Source organism: Anguilla anguilla, chromosome 5 (assembly GCF_013347855.1).
Source record: "Anguilla anguilla isolate fAngAng1 chromosome 5, fAngAng1.pri, whole genome shotgun sequence".
Lineage (NCBI taxonomy): Eukaryota > Metazoa > Chordata > Actinopteri > Anguilliformes > Anguillidae > Anguilla > Anguilla anguilla.
The window spans coordinates 60,800,116-60,819,314 of record NC_049205.1 but is presented as its reverse complement, the minus strand read 5'-3'; the positions used below and the strand labels follow the sequence as shown (position 1 = coordinate 60,819,314).

General features: G+C 51.1%; 1 protein-coding gene across 15 annotated transcripts in view; it reads right to left on the bottom strand.

The window, feature by feature from the left end:
• Window positions 1-19,199, bottom strand: part of LOC118228077 (rap guanine nucleotide exchange factor 2-like) — a 111,253-nt gene that overhangs the window by 21,295 nt on the left and 70,759 nt on the right. For all 15 annotated transcript variants that reach the window (XM_035419308.1, XM_035419310.1, XM_035419318.1 and 12 more), the window contains 8 exons: window positions 13,921-14,052; window positions 9,424-9,601; window positions 7,567-7,703; window positions 4,166-4,324; window positions 3,167-3,319; window positions 1,411-1,575; window positions 904-1,011; window positions 100-303 (listed from right to left, as the gene is read on the bottom strand). In XM_035419308.1, the coding sequence (XP_035275199.1) occupies window positions 100-303; window positions 904-1,011; window positions 1,411-1,575; window positions 3,167-3,319; window positions 4,166-4,324; window positions 7,567-7,703; window positions 9,424-9,601; window positions 13,921-14,052 (1,236 nt within the window). The remainder of the gene's footprint in view (window positions 1-99; window positions 304-903; window positions 1,012-1,410; window positions 1,576-3,166; window positions 3,320-4,165; window positions 4,325-7,566; window positions 7,704-9,423; window positions 9,602-13,920; window positions 14,053-19,199) is intronic.

Here is a 19,199-nt window from a genome sequence, read left to right as displayed (position 1 = left end):
AAGTAGCCCAAATAGATAAAGTGGAAGTAAAAGCGGAAAAACGCGGACGGGAAACGGGCGCCAGGCGGTTCCCACGGCGCCCGGGCGAGCGGGGCGTACCTGGTCGCCGCGTTTGAGGCCGGCCTCGGCGGCCTTGCTGCCCGCCTCCACGCTGTCGATGAAGACGCGGAAGCCCTTGTCGGAGCCGCCCAGCAGGGTGAAGGCCAGCGGGGCCTCGCGCGACGCCTTGGTCAGCGTCACCAGCCGCAGCTTGGCCTTGGCCGCGCACGCGATGTTCAGCAGCCGCAGGTGCCCGTTCATCTTCTGCGGGGGGGGGGGGGGGGGGGGGTTAGGACAAAACGCACCTTTCATCAGTCGGGCTGTCGTCATGGAAACCCCCCCCGCACACGCACACACTGTTCCAATGCAGCACTTAATCCCCCGCCCCCCCCCCCCCCCCCCCCACACACTGTTCCAATGCAGTACTTAGACCCCCCCCCCACTACTATACTGAGGACAGCTGAGTCACTGCCCATCTTCCCCCCCCCAGAGTGAACACACACCCGTTTGTAGCGAATCCTGGCTCAACTAAAGCTGCATGCTCAGTGGCCGTCGCGGGTCTACCAGCCCTCCAAATTCCACATCCAACGCTGTGTCCTCACACCCATTCGCTACCCGAAGCTCCACATTCTCAATCCACCGCTCGCACCTACTTCATGCCGCAAGTCTGCGGCCTGACTAACACCGTCAGCTGCGGCAGTAATGACTTGGACAAACAGCTGTGCTCCTTGTCTGAATGGGAGAGTGAGCGCTGAGGCAAGTCGCTCTGGATAAGGGCTGGAATGCTGTGCTAACTGGGGCTGGGGAAGTTCTGCTGCTTGTGCGGTGTTCTGGCGCGATAAGAATCGATCTATTCGGACTTACCTCTCTTTCCAGATTGTTCTCAAACTCTTCCAGAAAGCGAGTCATTGCAGGGTCGCCTTCAAAGTCGTTGAAGTGATTGTTCACCCACAGCAAAACTACCCGTGTAACCTGGGAGGAGAAAGAACAGACAGTTTAAAAACTAAAGAACGGGTGTGAAACTTCTGAACTTGGCTCACAATTTACCACCTCACAATCCCGTGCTAAAACTTTTAATCTAGCGATTACCCAGCGTACACTTGCAGACGTGACATGCTGCCTTTCTGTACAGATCCAAACGAGCTCCCTTAGCATGCCCAAGTCTGAAGATACAGCAGATACAAATATATATATGTGTGTGTGTGTGTGTGGCGTGTGTGTGTGTATGTGTGCATGCGTGTGTGTGTGAATGTACGTGCCTGTGTGTTTGTGTGTGTGCGTGTGGCGTGCATATGTGCCTGTGTGTGTGCCTGTGTGTGTGTGTGTGTGTGCGCACATGCGTGTGTGAGTATGTGTGTGCTGCCACATCACCTTGTCCCTGAGGCTGGGATCGTTGAACCACTCCAGGAGCTTCTTGCCCACAATCATGGGGCTAGACAGGAAGGTCCTGTAGGTGAGCAGGAAGTCCTCGATGAAGGTGGGGTCCACCACAGAGTGCTCCTCCACCAGGTGCATCGTCAGCCTCTCCGTTGTGCCCTGCGGAGGAGAGATCCACAGTCATGTGACAGGGGCTTACAGATGACCCTCGAAAGGATGAACTGATGTCACTGGCGTGTTGTTCGCATGAAAATACTGCATCACTTCAGTACATCCAAGAGTGCACACCGTTATGTTCACACTAACAAACTGTTTCAGAAGGCTACTGTGTACAAGCACAGGTTTTTGAAAATGTTGGATACAAATTTTCTACTGAAAACTATTGAATAGAAAAGTTAGAGTAAAAGCATACTTAGGTCTTATTTGGGAAACGAAAAAAAAAACTTGCTGTAATACTTAGTAAAATAAATTCCCCTTCCTTGACGTTAAATCTTTTCAGAAGACAGGTAAAGGTATGGTGCTAGAAACCCACAGCCCCAGTGGGGAGAGAGGAGCTGAGGAAACCGTTGCCTGGGAAACAGGGCCCCGTATCGCCGTAGAGACCGCCAATACACAGGGGGACGTGCATGAGTAACCCAGCACACAACAACATCGAATCACCGCACAGCCCCCCCACACCCCCCCCCCCTCCACGTTCCGACAACACCTCTGCTTCTTACATCATTTAACTCCACGTCATACGGCAGCTGGATCCTTTTTAAAACAACCTTGCATTCATTTAAAAACAGGTGCAGGAAGAGAGTCCGTATGTCATGTGATGGGTGAGAATTCTGCCTGTTTTAGACTGAACGTAGGATGATATGAATCTCACTTCCTGAGTAAATAGAAACGATACTATAATGAGAACATGGCAATCAGAGAGGGTCACTCAGTACTTCTTAAATAGCTGACGTAATATTTGTGACTCAAGCTATCAGTCTAATATGGAAATTCTTTTTATGATCCATTAAAATCTTGTCCTGTAGTGCAGACAGCTTTCCCGGTTACAGGTGTCACAGAACAGCTGGAGGTAAAGAAACGCCTGACAGGTAAGAGGCAGTGAATAAGCTCTGGAATGCTGGGGACTTTTCACCTGTCTGATCCTTAGGGTGGGAGCAGTTACAGTAAGTCCCGCCTCATTCCAGAAGTCCACAGCAATCGCAGTGACATACACAACACTCTCCCATCACGATTGGCAGACTGCCCCGGCCAACCAGTGCAAACACAGGCGTGACTCCGATTGGATAAGGCCTTGGAAACGCACCCCACAACCCAGCCTTCACTAGAAAAACTCTGTTCGCTTTAAAGCACTAATTCCCCCAGTTTCAGCCAAACTGATGTGTGCGCACCGTTAACACAAAAAAAATAAAAATAAAATACATTTTATTTAATTACATTTAAAATATTAAATTTATTTTTATTTTTAAATTATTTACATTTTCATTTTCAATACCCACCGTGACAGAACAGGATTAAAACAACCAGATATTTTGGTTGCCACGGCGATCTAACAAAAAACCATCCATATAACCAGCAGTCAGCGTAACTTAATGAAACCCGTAAAATAAATAATGCTACATTGACGCATTCTCCACAGCGTCAGAAGGAAGGAAACACAGAAGAAGAGCAGCAGCCAGGTCCCCTCCGCAGTCAGGTGGCCCCACAGTCAGCATTCGGGGGGGGGGGGGGAGACGGGGAGACGGAAAGGTACCTTGATGACGATGTGGCCCTTCCTGGTGCCGGTGCGGTCCAGCTCGCGATGCTCCTTCACCATGACGATCTCGCCCTCCTCCTCCACCTTCTGCATGTTCTTCTCCACCTGGTTGAGGATGCAGCAGTAGTCTTGCTGGGCGATGCAGACGAACTGAGGACAGAGAGGCGGAGGTCTGGGGAGTCAGAGAGCAGGAAGAGGAGGAGGAGGAAGAGGAGAAGCGGCTCCTGAAAGTGAAAGCGCCCCACGCGGTAAAGAGCACACAGAACGGGGAATCCCCCGGTGTCCTGGGAAAGGAAGCAATGACCTCACCGGCTACTGTTCTGGCATCCCCCCAAGACCCCTCCCACCACAGGCCACATATCACCCCCCCCCCGCGAAGTTTCTCTTATAATGCTTTGAAGAGTAGCTTTTTTTTTTTATTGGAATGTTTTTATTTCACATTCCAAGTCAGTGTTCTAGAACTCCACTGCTCTGAATTAGCAGCAGTGATTGTGACATCACCGTTAGAATGTTCAGTCAAGAACGTTCTGACCGCGTGTTTGTGATGTAACACCTGAAAGGGTTAATGGCAGAAAGCACAAGATCAGGATGAAAGCAGCTGCACCAGGTCATCACTACCAGGTTTCTCCAGCCAACCGTGTGGATTTAAATGTCAAGTGGCCAAATCTCACCACCCACTCGTTAAGTCTGACAGGGAGATTCCCAAGTAGCTACAACCCCAATTACAACACACACACACACCACAAAACCCACATCAGAACAAACGTGGTTTTGCTCTGCAGGACCCAACCCTGGTCCTGGAGAGCTGTGAATCTGCACTTCATTGGTCAGTTAAACAGTCTGATTACACATGTGACCCACGTCACACGGTTTCTCCAGTCTGGAGTGCCAATTGCTGCCTTTTTAAGGTGAAAACAAACAGATCCAGTAGGGGGGGGGAGCCGGTGGTCAGTTGTGTGTGGCACGGTGTCTGTGGTGCACTGGCAGCACGCCCACCTGGCAGTCGTCCACCTTGGTCTTCATCACGCCCTTCATGAACTCCTTGTCCATTGTGGGGGACACGCCGAAGCTGTTCCCCATGCAGAGGATCTCCCCCCGGCCCTCCGGGTGCGTCACCTCCACCGAACCGTTCAGGATCACCGACCAGGAGTCCAGCTGCAGCGCCGAGGGAGGAGTCAGGAGAATTAACACGCAATTAGGAGCATTACACACAATTAGGAGTGTTACACACAGCCAGGCACGTTACACACAGTCAGGAGTGTTACACACAGCCAGGAGTGTTACACACAGCCAGGAGTGTTACACACAGCCAGGCACGTTACAGAGAGACAGGAGTGTTACACAGAGACAGGAGTGTTACACAGAGACAGGAGTGTTACACAGAGACAGGAGTGTTACACACAGTCAGGAGTGTTACACACAGCCAGGAGTGTTACACACAGACAGGAGTGTTACACACAGCCAGGAGTGTTACACACAGACAGGAGTGTTACACACAATCAGGAGTGTTACACACAGACAGGAGGGTTACAGATAGTCAGGAGTGTTACACAGAGACAGGAGTGTTACACACAGTCAGGAGTGTTACACAGAGACAGGAGTGTTATACACAGTCATACATGTTACACACAGCCAGGAGAGTTACACACAATCAGGCCCATTACACACAGGCATGTTACACACAGTCAGACATGTTACACACAGCCAGGAGTGTTAAACACAGACAGGAGTGTTACACACAATCAGGAGTGTTACACACAGACAGGAGGGTTACAGATAGTCAGGAGTGTTACACACAGTCATACACGTTACACACAGCCAGGAGAGTTACACACAATCAGGCCCATTACACACAGGCATGTTACACACAGTCAGACACGTTACACACAGTCAGACATGTTACACTAAGTCAGATGTGTTACACAGACGCATTATGTAAGGGATAATCCACAACGAGGCGGTTTGTTATTAAAAAATAACGACCGACACAGAGGCAGAGAACCCACTTATTACAGAACTAATTACCTCACGAAAAGAAATCCATTAAAGGAGTACCATGGTGGTTGAACGTGACACTTCCCAGTTGTCTTTAGGCAACAACAAAACAAATGTGCATCATTTTTTTATTCTTCAGTCATTTCAATGTACTTTAAAACGTATTTTTCTAAGCCTAAATTTCCCACTATAAAAATTCACCCGAACCGTCTGGGCGTGGTAATGAGAACTGTCAGTTAGCTATGATTGACAGATCGTGCCCCGTTACCATAGCTACCCCCATGCTACGCGCTCTCTTTGGGAGACTGAATTTTCACAAGATAGCTAGCTTAGTAGTATATCAAGTATCGGTAGATAGCTAAGGTAAGGACGTTGACTTATATCCAATTATAATTTTTGATATTTAGCTAGCCAAGTTAAGATAAAAGCACAACTATAACGTCCTCATAAAAGCAAACTAGCAAGCTAACGTTATCGATAACATTGCCTTATGAAAGCAAACCTCCTAGCTAGCTAACGTTAGCTAGCTAGCTAAATGAATATAACCAGAAATAATCTAAAGGCACTCTAATTTAAGTGAACCTAACGTTAGTCAAATATTTGCATTGTCTGAACAGCAGGACGGTATGTCCTGTCAGATTTCTTTACGGAGCGTGGAAATGGGAGTGGTTACTGTATTCGTGATGCAGCAAAATGACAACTTTCTCAACCGGTTGAAAATAGGACGATGAATTTAAAACGCATATTTCTCCAAAAATACAGAACGGACATATTTAATACTTTGCTCATTGTGTTTCTTCAATGCCTCTTGTGCAAATAGCACATAAAACCGAGAAAGTGTGAAAATCACCATGGTACTCCTTTAATAATATGACTCAAAATATTGATTTAAAGTGATTTAATTAGCCCAAATAAATTGAAAATTAAAATCACACTTTCCATTGTGTTCAATTTTCCATTGTGTTCTCGTAGATAATAGAGGCCTGTGTGGGAGTATTGGTTAAGGGGAGTATTGGAGCAAGATACGAGGCAAGGTAATGGTGGAGTAATGTCGTTTCGACACCAGGTGTCATGAGTCAATAAATTTGAAAACTACCCGCACTTCTTTCTGAGAAGTGATATGAAAAGCATTCTAAGTTTCCTACAGCGACCTGTTACCCATAGCAGCAGTCATTACTCAGAAATATCAGACCTGCCTGAAGCGGCCAATTACAATCGAGCATTCAACAAAGCCATGCAATAAACAGAGTCGGACGTGTTGAACACAGTTAAACACATTACACAGTCACACATGTTACACACGGTCAGTCAGAAGGACCCATCTCTGAGCAAAGAAAGACATCTCATCTCTTATTGCAGGGTTTACTTGTATCCATAGACACTGAGAATACTAGAAACTCAATGATGTAGAGGTCTAATGAATATATGAGCGAGAAAATCTGAAGAAATGCATCCGCTCGTCGCTGCAGATGAAGAGCGGACCGTTTTAAATCCCAACTGCCTTCCAAGCTCTAGCTTTCAGGAAACAATATGGTTTCAAACACCAGCCGCCACGCTAGCTGTGCACGAAAAGCCAAAACCCAGATTAGACCGCAATTAATCCTTCAGAGGGTGGTACTTTATGCCAGTCATTTTTATTTCTTTTTTTTTTTTCTTTTATTATCTACGGCGTTTCATCTCCCCTTAAATTAAGCGCTCACAATCGCCACAGTTCATAATCACAATTCATCACCGCAATCCACCGTCACTGTAAGGCACGATTAATCTACTGACGAGTGGATGGATGGAGCTTCGCAGACAGCCGCCGCTGTGCTCCACACTCACAGAGCAAACAGGCCTCGGGGCGGGAGAGGCGTTCATTCCGTTTGGTTGGCGGTGAAAAGAGGCCCTTTTACAGGGACTATGAGCGGCACCGCCACACACACACACACACACAGAGACACACACTCACACACACACACACACACACACACACACACAGAGACACACAGAGACACACAGAGACACACACACACACCTCCTCACCTCCCTGGGTTTTAATGGAGCGGCAAACTGACGCACGTTACTGGGGGGGGGGGGGGGGGGGGGGGTTAGGGATGATGTCACCATGGGGGGGAGGGGTAAAAATGCGTTAGGGTTAGGGATGATGCCATAAAAACACGCCCCACTGATCTCCTCCCCGTCAGTATGGGCGGGTTTTAGCATTAAGGTTAGGGATGATGTCATAAAAATGCACCCCACTGACCTCTTCCCTGTTGTTAGGGGCAGGGGGTTTAGGGTTAGGGATGATGTCATAAAAAGGCGCCCCACTGACCTCCTCCCCATCATTAGGGGCTGGGGGGGTGTGTTTTAGCGTAAGGGTTAGGGTTAGGGATGATGTCATAAAAAGGTGCCTCACTGACCTCCTCTCCGTCGTTGAGGACGATGGTGCCGGCCCGCTCCACCACGGCGAACACCATGACCGCACACAGCTCCCTCCTCACCGACATCGTCATGTTAGCGAACGCAGGCAGCTGGTGCATGAACTCCAGCAGTTGCTCTGTGAGGGAGGGAGAGAGAGAGAGAGGGATGAGGACAGTGAGAGACAGAGGGATGAGGAGAGAGAGAGGGATGAGGACAGTGAGAGACAGAGGGATGAGGAGAGAGAGAGAGGGATGAGAGAGGGATGCGGACAGTGAGAGACAGAGGGAGAGAGAGAGGGATGAGGAGAGAGAGAGGGAGGGAGGGAGGGAGAGAGGAATGAGGAGAGAGACAGAGGGAGAGAGAGGGGGATGAGGAGAGAGAGGGGGAGGAGGAGAAAGGCGGAGAGACAGAGGGATGAGGAGAAAGATAGAAAGAGGGATGAGGAGAGACAGAAAAAATGACAGATGAGAGAGAGAGAGAGAGAGAGAGAGAGAGATTAGAACAGACAGAAAGACAAATATGGAGAGGCAGAGGAGGATAGAGAAAGAGGGATAGAGAGAGAGGGCAGAGAGGGAAATAGAGAGACATGCAGAGACTGTAAGAGAGAAAATAATAAAGTGTAAACCTGCTCATGTTTGGGAGGAGAAGCCTGGCTGGCTGTCTAAAGCATTAGCCAAGTCCCCATTTAACCCAGGAACAGAATAACCATATAAACACCACTATATTCTTAATAATAAGAAAGTACGTTTTTTTTTAATTATTATTTTTAATAATAAGCAAATAAGTGCTCAGGCTAGAAACACACATAAGGAAGCAATTCATTATGAGTGATTTAAAAGAGTTCCTGGCAGAAGTACAGTTCCAACTCTGTATGACCAAGATTTGCAGAGTAGGGAAAAGAACTGGTAAACATTCATAATACAGAAAAACAACAACACAGTGAGTGAATGGCGGTATTGTGTCTTAAACTCCTGCAGGGTACATCTGGACGTGCTCATCTCCCCCTGCCAGCTCCGGCTGAGTAACGGTGAACCCCCCCCCCCTCACTCTGAGGACTGTGTGTGTGTGTGTGTGTGCATGTGCCTGTGTGAGTGGGTGTGTGCGAGTGAGTGAGCGTGAGCGTGTGTTTGTGTGTGTATGTGTGTGCATGTGCGTGTGTGTGTGAGAGAGTATGTGCATGCGTATATGTATACAAGGGCATGTGTGTGCGAGAGAGAGTGTGTGTGTGTGTTGCATGTCTGAGTGAGAGTGAGGGTGTGTGTCTGAGTGAGAGTGAGGGTGTGTCTGAGTGAGAGTGAGGGTGTGTGTGTGTGTGTGTGTGTGTGTGTGTGTGTGTGCGCGAGTGAGAGTGTGTGTGTGTGAGAGTGAGTGTGTGTACGTGTGTGTGTGTGTGTGTGTGTGTGTGTGTGTGTGTGTCTGAGTGAGAGTGAGGGTGTGTATGTGTGTGTGTGTGTGTGTCTGAGTGAGGGTGTGTGTGTGTGTGTGTGTGTGTGTGTGTGTGCGAGTGAGAGTGAGTGTGTGTGTGTCTGAGTGAGAGTGAGGGTGTGTGTGTGTGTGTGTCTGAGTGAGAGTGAGGGTGTGTGTGTGTGTGTGTGTGTCTGAGTGAGAGTGACGGTGTGTGTGTGTGTGTGTGTGTCTGAGTGAGAGTGAGGGTGTGTGTGTGTGTGTGTCTGAGTGAGAGTGAGGGTGTGTGTGTGTGTGTGTGAGAGTGAGTGTGTGTACGTGTGTGTGTGCGTCTGAGTGAGAGTGAGGGTGTGTGTGTGTGTGTCTGAGTGAGAGTGAGGGTGTGTGTGTGTGTGTGTGTGTGTGTGTGTGTGTGTCCGTGAGAGAGAGTGTCCGGGCGACAGAGTGCTCACCGATGTCATCGTCGGTCCGGTCCATGGGGTCCTTCTCCAGACAGTCCCGCACGATGTCCCGGCTCATCAGCGGGTCCGACGCCCGCTCGATATCTTCCTCATCGTCATCCTCCTCTGAGTCCACCGCCGTCTCCGGCAGACCGCTGAGGTCCATGTCCCCCGTCTCGCCCTCCGTGGCCTGAGAGAGAGGGATGGAGGGAGAGAGAGAGAGAGAGAGAGGAGGGGGGAGAGACCAAAATGGTCACTGGCAGCCAAGGAGGACAAGAAATACAGACCTGAATGCAAATACACACACACACACGCCCACGCACATGCTCGGTCACACACGCACACACACACACACACACACACACACACACGCACATGACACACGCACACGCCCACGCACATGCTCGCTCGCACACGCACACGCACACGCACACACAGACACACACACTGCTCGCATAATGAAAAGGATCCAACCGATGGCCTCGTGTCACCCCAAGCAGCAGCAGCAACAGCAAGGAGAGCCGGACTAAAACAGACACATCAGGCCTACTGCCTCAAACAGCGTCCGTTTGTCCGTCCGCCCGAAAGCACAGGACAGCACCGGCCATTCTGCTTTTGTTTCAAGAGAGAGAGGAGGAGGAAAAAAAAACAACAAGATAACCTAAATGGCACAGAGTAACGTGTAATAACAGAACAGAGGCCTTATCTATCAGCTGAAGAGAACACCGTATCAGCACCATGGCAACCGGGTAAATCAACACGATTGGACACGGGGGTGAGGGGGGGGAGAAGGGGGGGGGGGGGGGGGTATGGGCAAACAGCCAGCCCTCCCAGGGGGGGACAAGAACGGCCCGTCCCGCAGAAGTGGGCCCATAACAGGCGTGGCCAATCGCCTCTCGCGATTCGGAACCCGTGCCCTCGCTGTGATGTCATTAGCATAACAGCGGCCACTCGGCCACCAACTTGGCGACGTCGGGCACTGCTGACACGAGCGAGAGAGGAAACTGGAGAGGGATACTGGCCAATGGCAGGAGGACAGATGGGGGGGGGGCGGGTGTTAATGAGGCATTAAGGCCCTGCTGGGAGAGATAAGGGAACAAGGCCAGAGTCTGGGGGGAAGGGGGGGGGGGGGTGTTCACGGTCAACACTCCCAAAAACAGAAAGCCCTTGACACCTGGCAGCACGCGGTGTGACCTGTTAACTGTGCTCCTCTCCCCGGTGTGGCAGCCCCCCCCCCCCATCTTGGGTAATCTCCCCCCCCCCCCCCCAGACTGCCACTCGTTCCCTCAAACGGCCGCAGCCACCCTAATTAACGGCTCGTCCTAATTCAGCCTTCCGCAGGCGTTCCCAAAGAACCCTCCGGAAGCCCGTTCGCTCTGCGGAAATGGCAGCGCTCGATCGCGTGTGCAGGGAGGCAAAGGACAGAGTCACGTCCTGTAGTTCAGCCCGCCCACACCTCCGGCAGCACGGCCGCCCTGCCACCTCGCGGCGTCCAGCAGGGGGCGCTCCAGCCCTCTGAGCCAGCCGTATCTCATCTGTAACGATTTCTCCCCATTAATCAGTAACCGCTGGTCCTCCAGACCCCGCGGCAGGGAGCCTGGGGCACGGGCGCACGGACGTCTGGAGAGCAGAGAGTCAGAGAGGCTGTTAAGCACTAAAGCCAAACACCAGCGCCCTCAATCAGGGACGTGAGGTTCCCTGACCGGCCAGGGAACACTGATTTTACACATCCCGAATATCTCCACCAGAGACAGTGAGATTTGGGTATCTCATAACACACACACGCACGCACACACACACACACACACACACACGCGTGCACACACTAAAAGTCTGCACTCTGACGGGTGATAGCAGGAGAATGCTCAGTTGCCTGGTTCACATCAAACACTCATAGTGTCTGAAAATGAGTATCTCTCCTGAGCAATCAGAAGCAATCACGATACATCACATCCCTATGAGGGGGTGGGTCAGGGGGGGTCAGGCTAAACCACGCTCATGGTTGCAGTAGCTACGTCCCGTTAGCCGTCTGCATCCCGTTACAGCTCCCCAGGCTGACGGACAGAGAGCACAGGGGGGCCCGTGAGTCCTGTAGCGCACTGGGCTACGATTCGACTCATGTTAGCGGCTCTGTCTAATTCAGCCCACATTAACATGGCCGCTCCAGGACCTGAACAGAATAAATCACCCCTCCCCCCTCCCCCCAATCCCCTACCCCCTCCCCGCCCACCCAAGTCCGGAGCACTCGTCTACAATGAGCTACAATTCCACTGCTCAGATGCAATTTGCCAGGGTATGAATGGGCAGCTCATTACTGCGAAGGCATGAAAAGAGTTCTCTTTTTCTTTCTTTTCTTCTCCCCCCGCCTCCTCTCCTCCTCTCCAGCGATACTTCATCTCAGCTAATCTGAGGGTTCGATGATTACGAGCAAAACCCCAAAATAATCGATGACCCCTCACCCTCACCCTCACCCTCCCCCCTCCCCCCTCCCCTCCCCTCACCCTCCCCTCCCTTCCCCTCCCCTCACCCTCCCCTCACCCTCCCCTCCCTTCCCCTCCCCTCCCCTCCCCTCCCCGCCCCTCCCACGCAGCCCAAATGAGTGTCTCTCTTAGCGGGTGTGGTCCAGCAGCCCTGAATGGGAGGGGAGTTAATATTTCACCCCGGCGCTGTTCTGAGATCGATGTGTCCCGGGACGCCTGAAGAGCGCATTTCATAAGTCATTCAGAGGGAAGACGGACGGTCGGCCATCTTGGCTCGTCGTGACTGGAGGACGCGGCCGGCCGGCAGGCGGGGCGGACAGGCGTAACGGGCAGGCGTAACCACGGCAGCGCAGAACGACGAAGACGCTCCTCATCCTCGCAGCCCCGCGACAACCACCTCCGGTCACCTTTAATTTTTTTTAATTGTAACAGTCGTCCTGTTTTTGCTGCAGTGGCTTATAGCGGTTGGTGGATGGGGGGGGGGGCAGGAGGCACACACTTAATCCCTCTGTGACCCCCACCCATTCCCCCTCCCTAATCAAACCCTGGGCCCAGAACGCCGTGCCGCTCCTCATTAAGATAAACGGCGTATTACCGCCACTGGAAAGAGGCCTCATTGTTCACCCGCCTCACGCCGCTCCACCGCTCCGGCGCTCGACGGCCTAATCACCGCCGCGTCTCTCCCCCCCCGCCCCCGTCCCGTCCCGGCGGAAGCGCCGCTGTTTGTTTACCGCCCGTCCTAATCGCTCGAGTTTTTCAGATTTTGTTAGCGTTCAGACAGCAAGGGGGGGGGGGGGGGTTCGGCGGCCTCCAGTCGCGCCAGACAGAGCCTCCCAGACACCGGCAGGCGCCCGCCGCGAACACAAAACACGCAAACCGTAAAAACGACGCGCTTCCTGGTTCCAGTGGGTAGTCTGGTTAATTGGTTTTATGTGATGGGGGGGACGGGGGGCTGAGACCGAAATCCAGCAGTACCGAATAGGCCAGTCTCTGCCCCTCGCCAAACCCATCCCTCCCCAAACACTCCCCCTCCGTTTCCCCTGTCTGTAATCCCATCAGGGCCTGCCGGGATTATCACAGGGCATGTCAGTGCCAGCGCTCTGACCCGCGTCGCCCCTGTCCCGCGGTGGCCCTGTCCCGCGTCGCCCCTGTCCCGCGTCGCCCCTGTCCCGCGGTGGCACGGGCACGGTCCCGTTCAGGCAGGCCCCCCGCCGCACCTCTGAGTCTGCGGAAGGTTCCGGCAGGGACGGGCAGCGAACAGATGGCCCCCGCTGCCTGGATCAAGCCTTTCGGCAGGGTGGTGCCCGCGGATACTGTTCTACAGCTCGCCGAAGGGGGGGGGGGGTCGGAGCCCAGAGCCAATGGGGTCTCCTCTCACCGTGAGGGGATTAGGCTGGGCTAAGCCGGAGATAAGCCATTCCCCAAAAACTCAGATGAATATTACCAGATAGCCTTATCGGGGCCAAAACATCACTGAACACACTTATTCACTGCTCCAAACGCTGGCTTTTATGATATGGCCCCTTAAAGAGGGCATCTATCACACAATGCTCACTATAGCCGAGTAACAAAACTACAGCAAATGAAGCAAGCCGGTCTGCATGCAGCTACACAGTGGAAAAGCCTTTAAATGTGGTCCGTGTAGCCGAACTCTGAGCCCCAGGATCTTAATGTCCTACACATCAGCACTGACTGAACAGGCGCTACGCTAAAGCAGTAGGGCTAACATCTGCTATGCTAAACCAATGGGGCTAACATCAGCTACGCTAAACCAATGGGGCTAACATCTGCAATGCTAAACCAATGGGGCTATGCTATGCTATGCTATGCTAAACCAATGGGGCTAACATCTGCAATGCTAAACCAATGGGGCTGTGCTATGCTATGCTAAACCAATGGGGCTAACATCTGCTATGCTAAACCCATGGAACTAACATGAACCACTGCACTAATACAAGCTAACAGCGGCTACATAAAACCCGTGGGGCTAACGCGGGCTAGGCTAACGCCTCGGGGCCCTGCGGCCTACCTGGTAAATGTCTGACAGGCTGCTGCTCCCGGAGTCGCTGGTGATGCTACATCCTGAGTGGCTGGACGAGACGTGGGTCACCTGCGGGTGGAGGCTGTCGGCCAGGTGGAGCTTGGAGAAGTCTGCAGGCAGCTGCGCAGGGAGAGAGCAAGCGTCAGATACCCGTCAGCATGCGCAGACACACACACACACAAGTGCATGCATGCATACATATGCACAAACACACACACTAATACACACATGCACACATACACGCACTAATACACACACACTCCGATACACACACACACACGCACTCCAATACACACATACACACATACACAAACACACACACTAATACACAGACAGGCACACACACACTAATACACACACACTCCAACACACACACACACATCCTAACACACACACATATACAAGAACACAAACACACATTAATACACACACACACACAGAAGCAGAGACACACACAAGCATGCATAATTTATGCATAATAAATGGGACACACACACACACACACAGACTGGGTGTTGTTTACAGCTCCAGGCAGTTGGAATATCTTACATAAGTTAAGCACATAACCGACAACAGATTCAAAATAAGACACGTACATTATAACCTACTGGATAGCACTGAGGATGGGACAGGCCAGATAAACATGCTGCAACAGTCATTGTATCTTAAAGCATATTCAGAGATTCGCCAAATTCAAGTTGAAGTGATGAAGCACAAGCACCCCTCCTCCCCCTCCCCCCATCTCAAAATCACACAACCTCTGTTGTGCTTTAGAAGCCACCATCATCCAGAATTAACTTCAACAGAGCAGCTGTAGCCTGGCGACACGAATCAGAAACCCTGCGTTAAATATTCGACTTTTCAAGAAGCCCAGGACGATCGTAGTGAGGAAAAGCCCTGGCCTCTCTCCGCCAGCAGCCCGTTCAGCCAGCGCTTCCTCCCGCACAGAAACGATTCTGACAGCGGTGATACGCACCAAGAGCCTTTACCTCACACCACCGACTACCTAATCAACTACTCAACTGCCTACAGACCTCAGCTTTCCATTTCAGACATTTTACAGACCTACCACAAAATTTACACAGTGTGTGTGCAGTTAATGCCAATGACGACAACCCCCCCCCCCCCCCCCCCCCCCCGACTGAGAGAATGGTTCATTCTAGGGCAGGCTAACCGGTGGGGGCAGGGGGTGACAGAAAGACAATGACATTTGGTCAATAATGTCAAATACTGGCTACTACAGGTCATGGAAATATCACACCTACAAATTCCAGACAAACCTGAAGAGAAAATAAGTAGTAGTTTTAAGCAACAAACGGTGCCTATTTTTCAGTAAATGAGTACACTTGAGTACTGATGCCAACAGTAATATTTCATTGTTTTCCAAAAATGCATTTCTACATAATTACAAACGCGTCAAGAAGAAATCAACTCCCCCGCAAAACTTGCATCTAACGACACAAATTTAGCTCTTCAAAAAAAAGCCAATTATCACCCTGTCAGATCAACCTGCAAGGAGCGAAACCACTAATCAGCCAGCCAAAGCCTGTGAGTGTGGGAAGACATCGACACAAACACACAAACACACAGCAATTCTGTATGAGAGCTCAACGTTTACCCTACTGTACGAAACGCTGAAAAGCATTCTGTTCAGCCGCCTTCTCTGAATAAGACGGGGAGACTCAAATCCGTCCCTCAAGGTCAGCAGTGCTGCTGGTCTGCCCCTCGGCCTGATGGTCCCTAGTACAGGAACGTCTCTGATTGGACGGTCCATAGTACAGGAACGCCTCTGATTGGACGGTCCGTAGTCCAGCAATGCCACTGATTACACTCACCTGGAGCGTCCGGTTTAAATCAGCCCCTGATTGGAGGGGAGGAGTGAAAACCAGCAGCACTACTGGCCCCCGGGGGCCAGATCTGAGTGTCCCTGGAATACGGTCTCATTCCTGATGTGATTTTTTTTTACAGCACAAACAGTTTCCAGTTCCGTTGCAGCAGCGCTGTTCAGTATGAGATGAGTCACCCGACCAGCAGCGGTCGCTGATCTAACGGACTTTATAACAGACGCTCTGTCACTTTAAACGAGTTACAGCTCTGCTGTGCGCTGACAGCGCTAACGCTAACGCTAACGCATTCCTGTGTCCACACGCACCAAGCGGCTGCTTTACGTTCACCCAAAAATCACCACAGCTCATCCAGACCGAATTTACGGTTTCAGGCTCCAAAATCGCCCTTTAACCATCTCAGCGCTTCCCAGAGTGCCGTTAGAGAGCGTGTGTAGAGGGCAGACTTTTTCCTCTAAGTGTGTACTGAGCTGTGCTGTACGGAAACGCAAGCACAACGGCGAGACGCAGTGTACCTGCGTGTGGCAGCACAGCAGCCGCCTTCGTAAGACATGCGCAGGTACGGCCCTGTCTGTTCTGCAGCTAGCAGGAGGCACGCGGACCCCGTCCGGGCGCACGCCTCCACAGTCGCAGTGTCCCGTGCGTCTTTCGTTTCTCCGTCCGGAAGAAGAGAGGGCAGAGTACAGCGTGTGGGCGCATGGTTGCGTGGGGGTAGGGGGGGGGGTTGTGTGTCGTTCCCCTTTCCCCTCTGAGCAGACAAACGCGCGTCCTTTCTGTCCCGACCGGCTTCCCGTAGCACTACAGCGGGCCCGTAACCCACGGAGACGCAGACGCCCCACCCACGGCTCCGGATGGGGGGGGGGGGTCCCATCAGCACTGACCCTCCGGCCCATTCACACCCAAACCCTACCCCAGCCACGGCCTGGCCTGGCCTGGGGGACGCAGCCCAGACGCCATTTCACACCTTCAACGGCTTCATTAATGATGTCACTAACAGCCCCTTTAACAGCCCCGAGCAGCGCCCAGCGCCCCGAGCAGCGCCCAGCGCCCCGAGCAGCGCCCAGCGCCCCGAGCAGCGCCCAGCGCCCCGAGGCCTTCTGCCCATACAGGAGAACGGGGAGCAACGAGAAACGTGCTGGGAAAGACACAGCCTATCACAAACTAACAACAGGCACCCCAAACTACACTGTGACTCTAAAGCCCCTTTTTTACAGTCTGAATGTCAGGCACCCCAAACTACACTGTGACTCTAAAGCCCCTTTTTTACAGTCTGAATGTCAGGCACCCCAAACTACACTGTGACTCTAAAGCCCCTTTACATTCTGAATGTCAGGCACCCCAAACTTCATAGTGACTCTAAAGCCCCTTTTTTACATTCTGAATGTCAGGCACCCCAAACTACACTGTGACTCTAAAGCCCCTTTACATTCTGAATGTCAGGAACCCCAAACTTCATAGTGACTCTAAAGCCCCTTTTTTACAGTCTGAATGTCAGGCACCCCAAACTACACTGTGACTCTAAAGCCCCTTTACATTCTGAATGTCAGGCACCCCAAACTTCATAGTGACTCTAAAGCCCCTTTTTTACATTCTGAATGTCAGGCACCCCAAACTACACTGTGACTCTAAAGCCATGTTTTTTACAGTCTGAATGTCAGGCACCCCAAACTTCATAGTGACTCCACACCGTCACAATTCCACGGTCTGTAAATAATTCAATTCCATGCAGCTACAGAGCTGGCATTCTCGCAAATGCAAAGCCATTACTGCAGGAGCTGCTCTCTGAGTAAGGAAAGCTCTGGTCTGACATGGAAAGTGGGAACAGTTTTGCAGATTATTACTGACTCACCAGTCCCACCACAGCCCCTAGTCTCAGGCTGACTCCTGCAGTAGCAGAAGCTGCCCCAGACACAGCGAGATTGTTTATAGTTTACACTGTTCCAGCTGCACGGTGTTTGGGTTACTGTGTATTACCACTCGTACAGCGCCCGCCCCCCCGCCTCCACGGTAACGGTTCACATGGGAACGCTACGTGGCTGATCCTCCCGGGAGAGGCTCACGCAGCCTGAGGAGATTCCGCTACTCCGATTACAGCTCCTGTGAAATGATTGTCTTGCAAAACCAACATTATAATTTTTTTTTTTAAAGACAGAATTTCGTCTTGTAAATTTTTTTTCACTTCCTGCTGCCCTTCAGCCGCTGCACCACGCATGCCCTGCTCTAATTGTCCAAGGGCGGGCCCTAGTCTTGTGTCAATCAAGCAATCTGCTGTGCCAGTATAATATTCCTATATTCTATAAAATTCACAGAGAAGGAGAGCATGCCCACAGCCATTGCCCGTGCCTCAACCTCCCATAATGCACTTCACAGAGATTAGCTGTTACGTCTATGAGATGTTTCAGACATGCATGATGGGAAGTGTATTACAAGGAAGGGTATTGCCACATCAGAAGACCGCTTCTGGTTAGCACGACAAGCACCTTAAACAGGGTCAATTTAAAAACGGGTACAAAAACAAACACAGCTAAATTTGGTCAGGCGACAGTAAAATAAGAACGAAAATAAAAACAAATGAAGGCCAAAGGGATTGAAGTGCCCGGAGCTGAACAGCCCAGGCTCCGCCGAGCCGCCATTTATCCACTTAAACACCAAAACCAACAAAAAACCAAACTCTGCCCAGCCGGATCTCATCTCAATATGAAAGGCTTATGAGCTTCCCAGAAAAACACACTCGCAGACCCAGAGCTGACCCGACCCAAAGACAACGCCTCCCTATTAATATCAACAGCTACGTCACGCGTGTTCCGGCACGTTCTACAGCCGCGTCGAGGCCAGATCGTTTGAATACGAATGGATGAGTCACACAAGGGCTCAATGAGAAGGCTATTTAGGGAAGTATAATGGAACACTGATATGTGCAAACATGAAGTACGGTGGATACAGCTTTGCTCTGCGTGAAAATAACCTTTTTCAATAAGTATGACTGGGCAATATTCTCACTCGATAATTACTTTTTGTTTTTAGCCAGCATGTAGGCTACTTATCGAACAAGCACATCACCGAGCGCGACCAATAGGAGCTGAGAAAACAAGACATCCATGAAAACCTACGTGCAATGAGTTCATAGCTCATACATTATTTATGAACATCAAAACCTTTAATCCTCAAGCTCTCAGTAATAAAACAAAATGCGTCGAATTATACCGGAAGAAACATATCTAACAATCTGCTCAGCAGCTGAGATGCAGCTTATCTGCAAATACATCAATGAAAACCATAAAATATGCATCCGGTTATCACAGGTCATGCAAGTAAGATAACAAGGTGGTGGTAGGCTATATTTATACACACACACACACACACACACACACACATATATATATATATATCACCATCATATGATGTGTGTGTGTGTGAGTATAC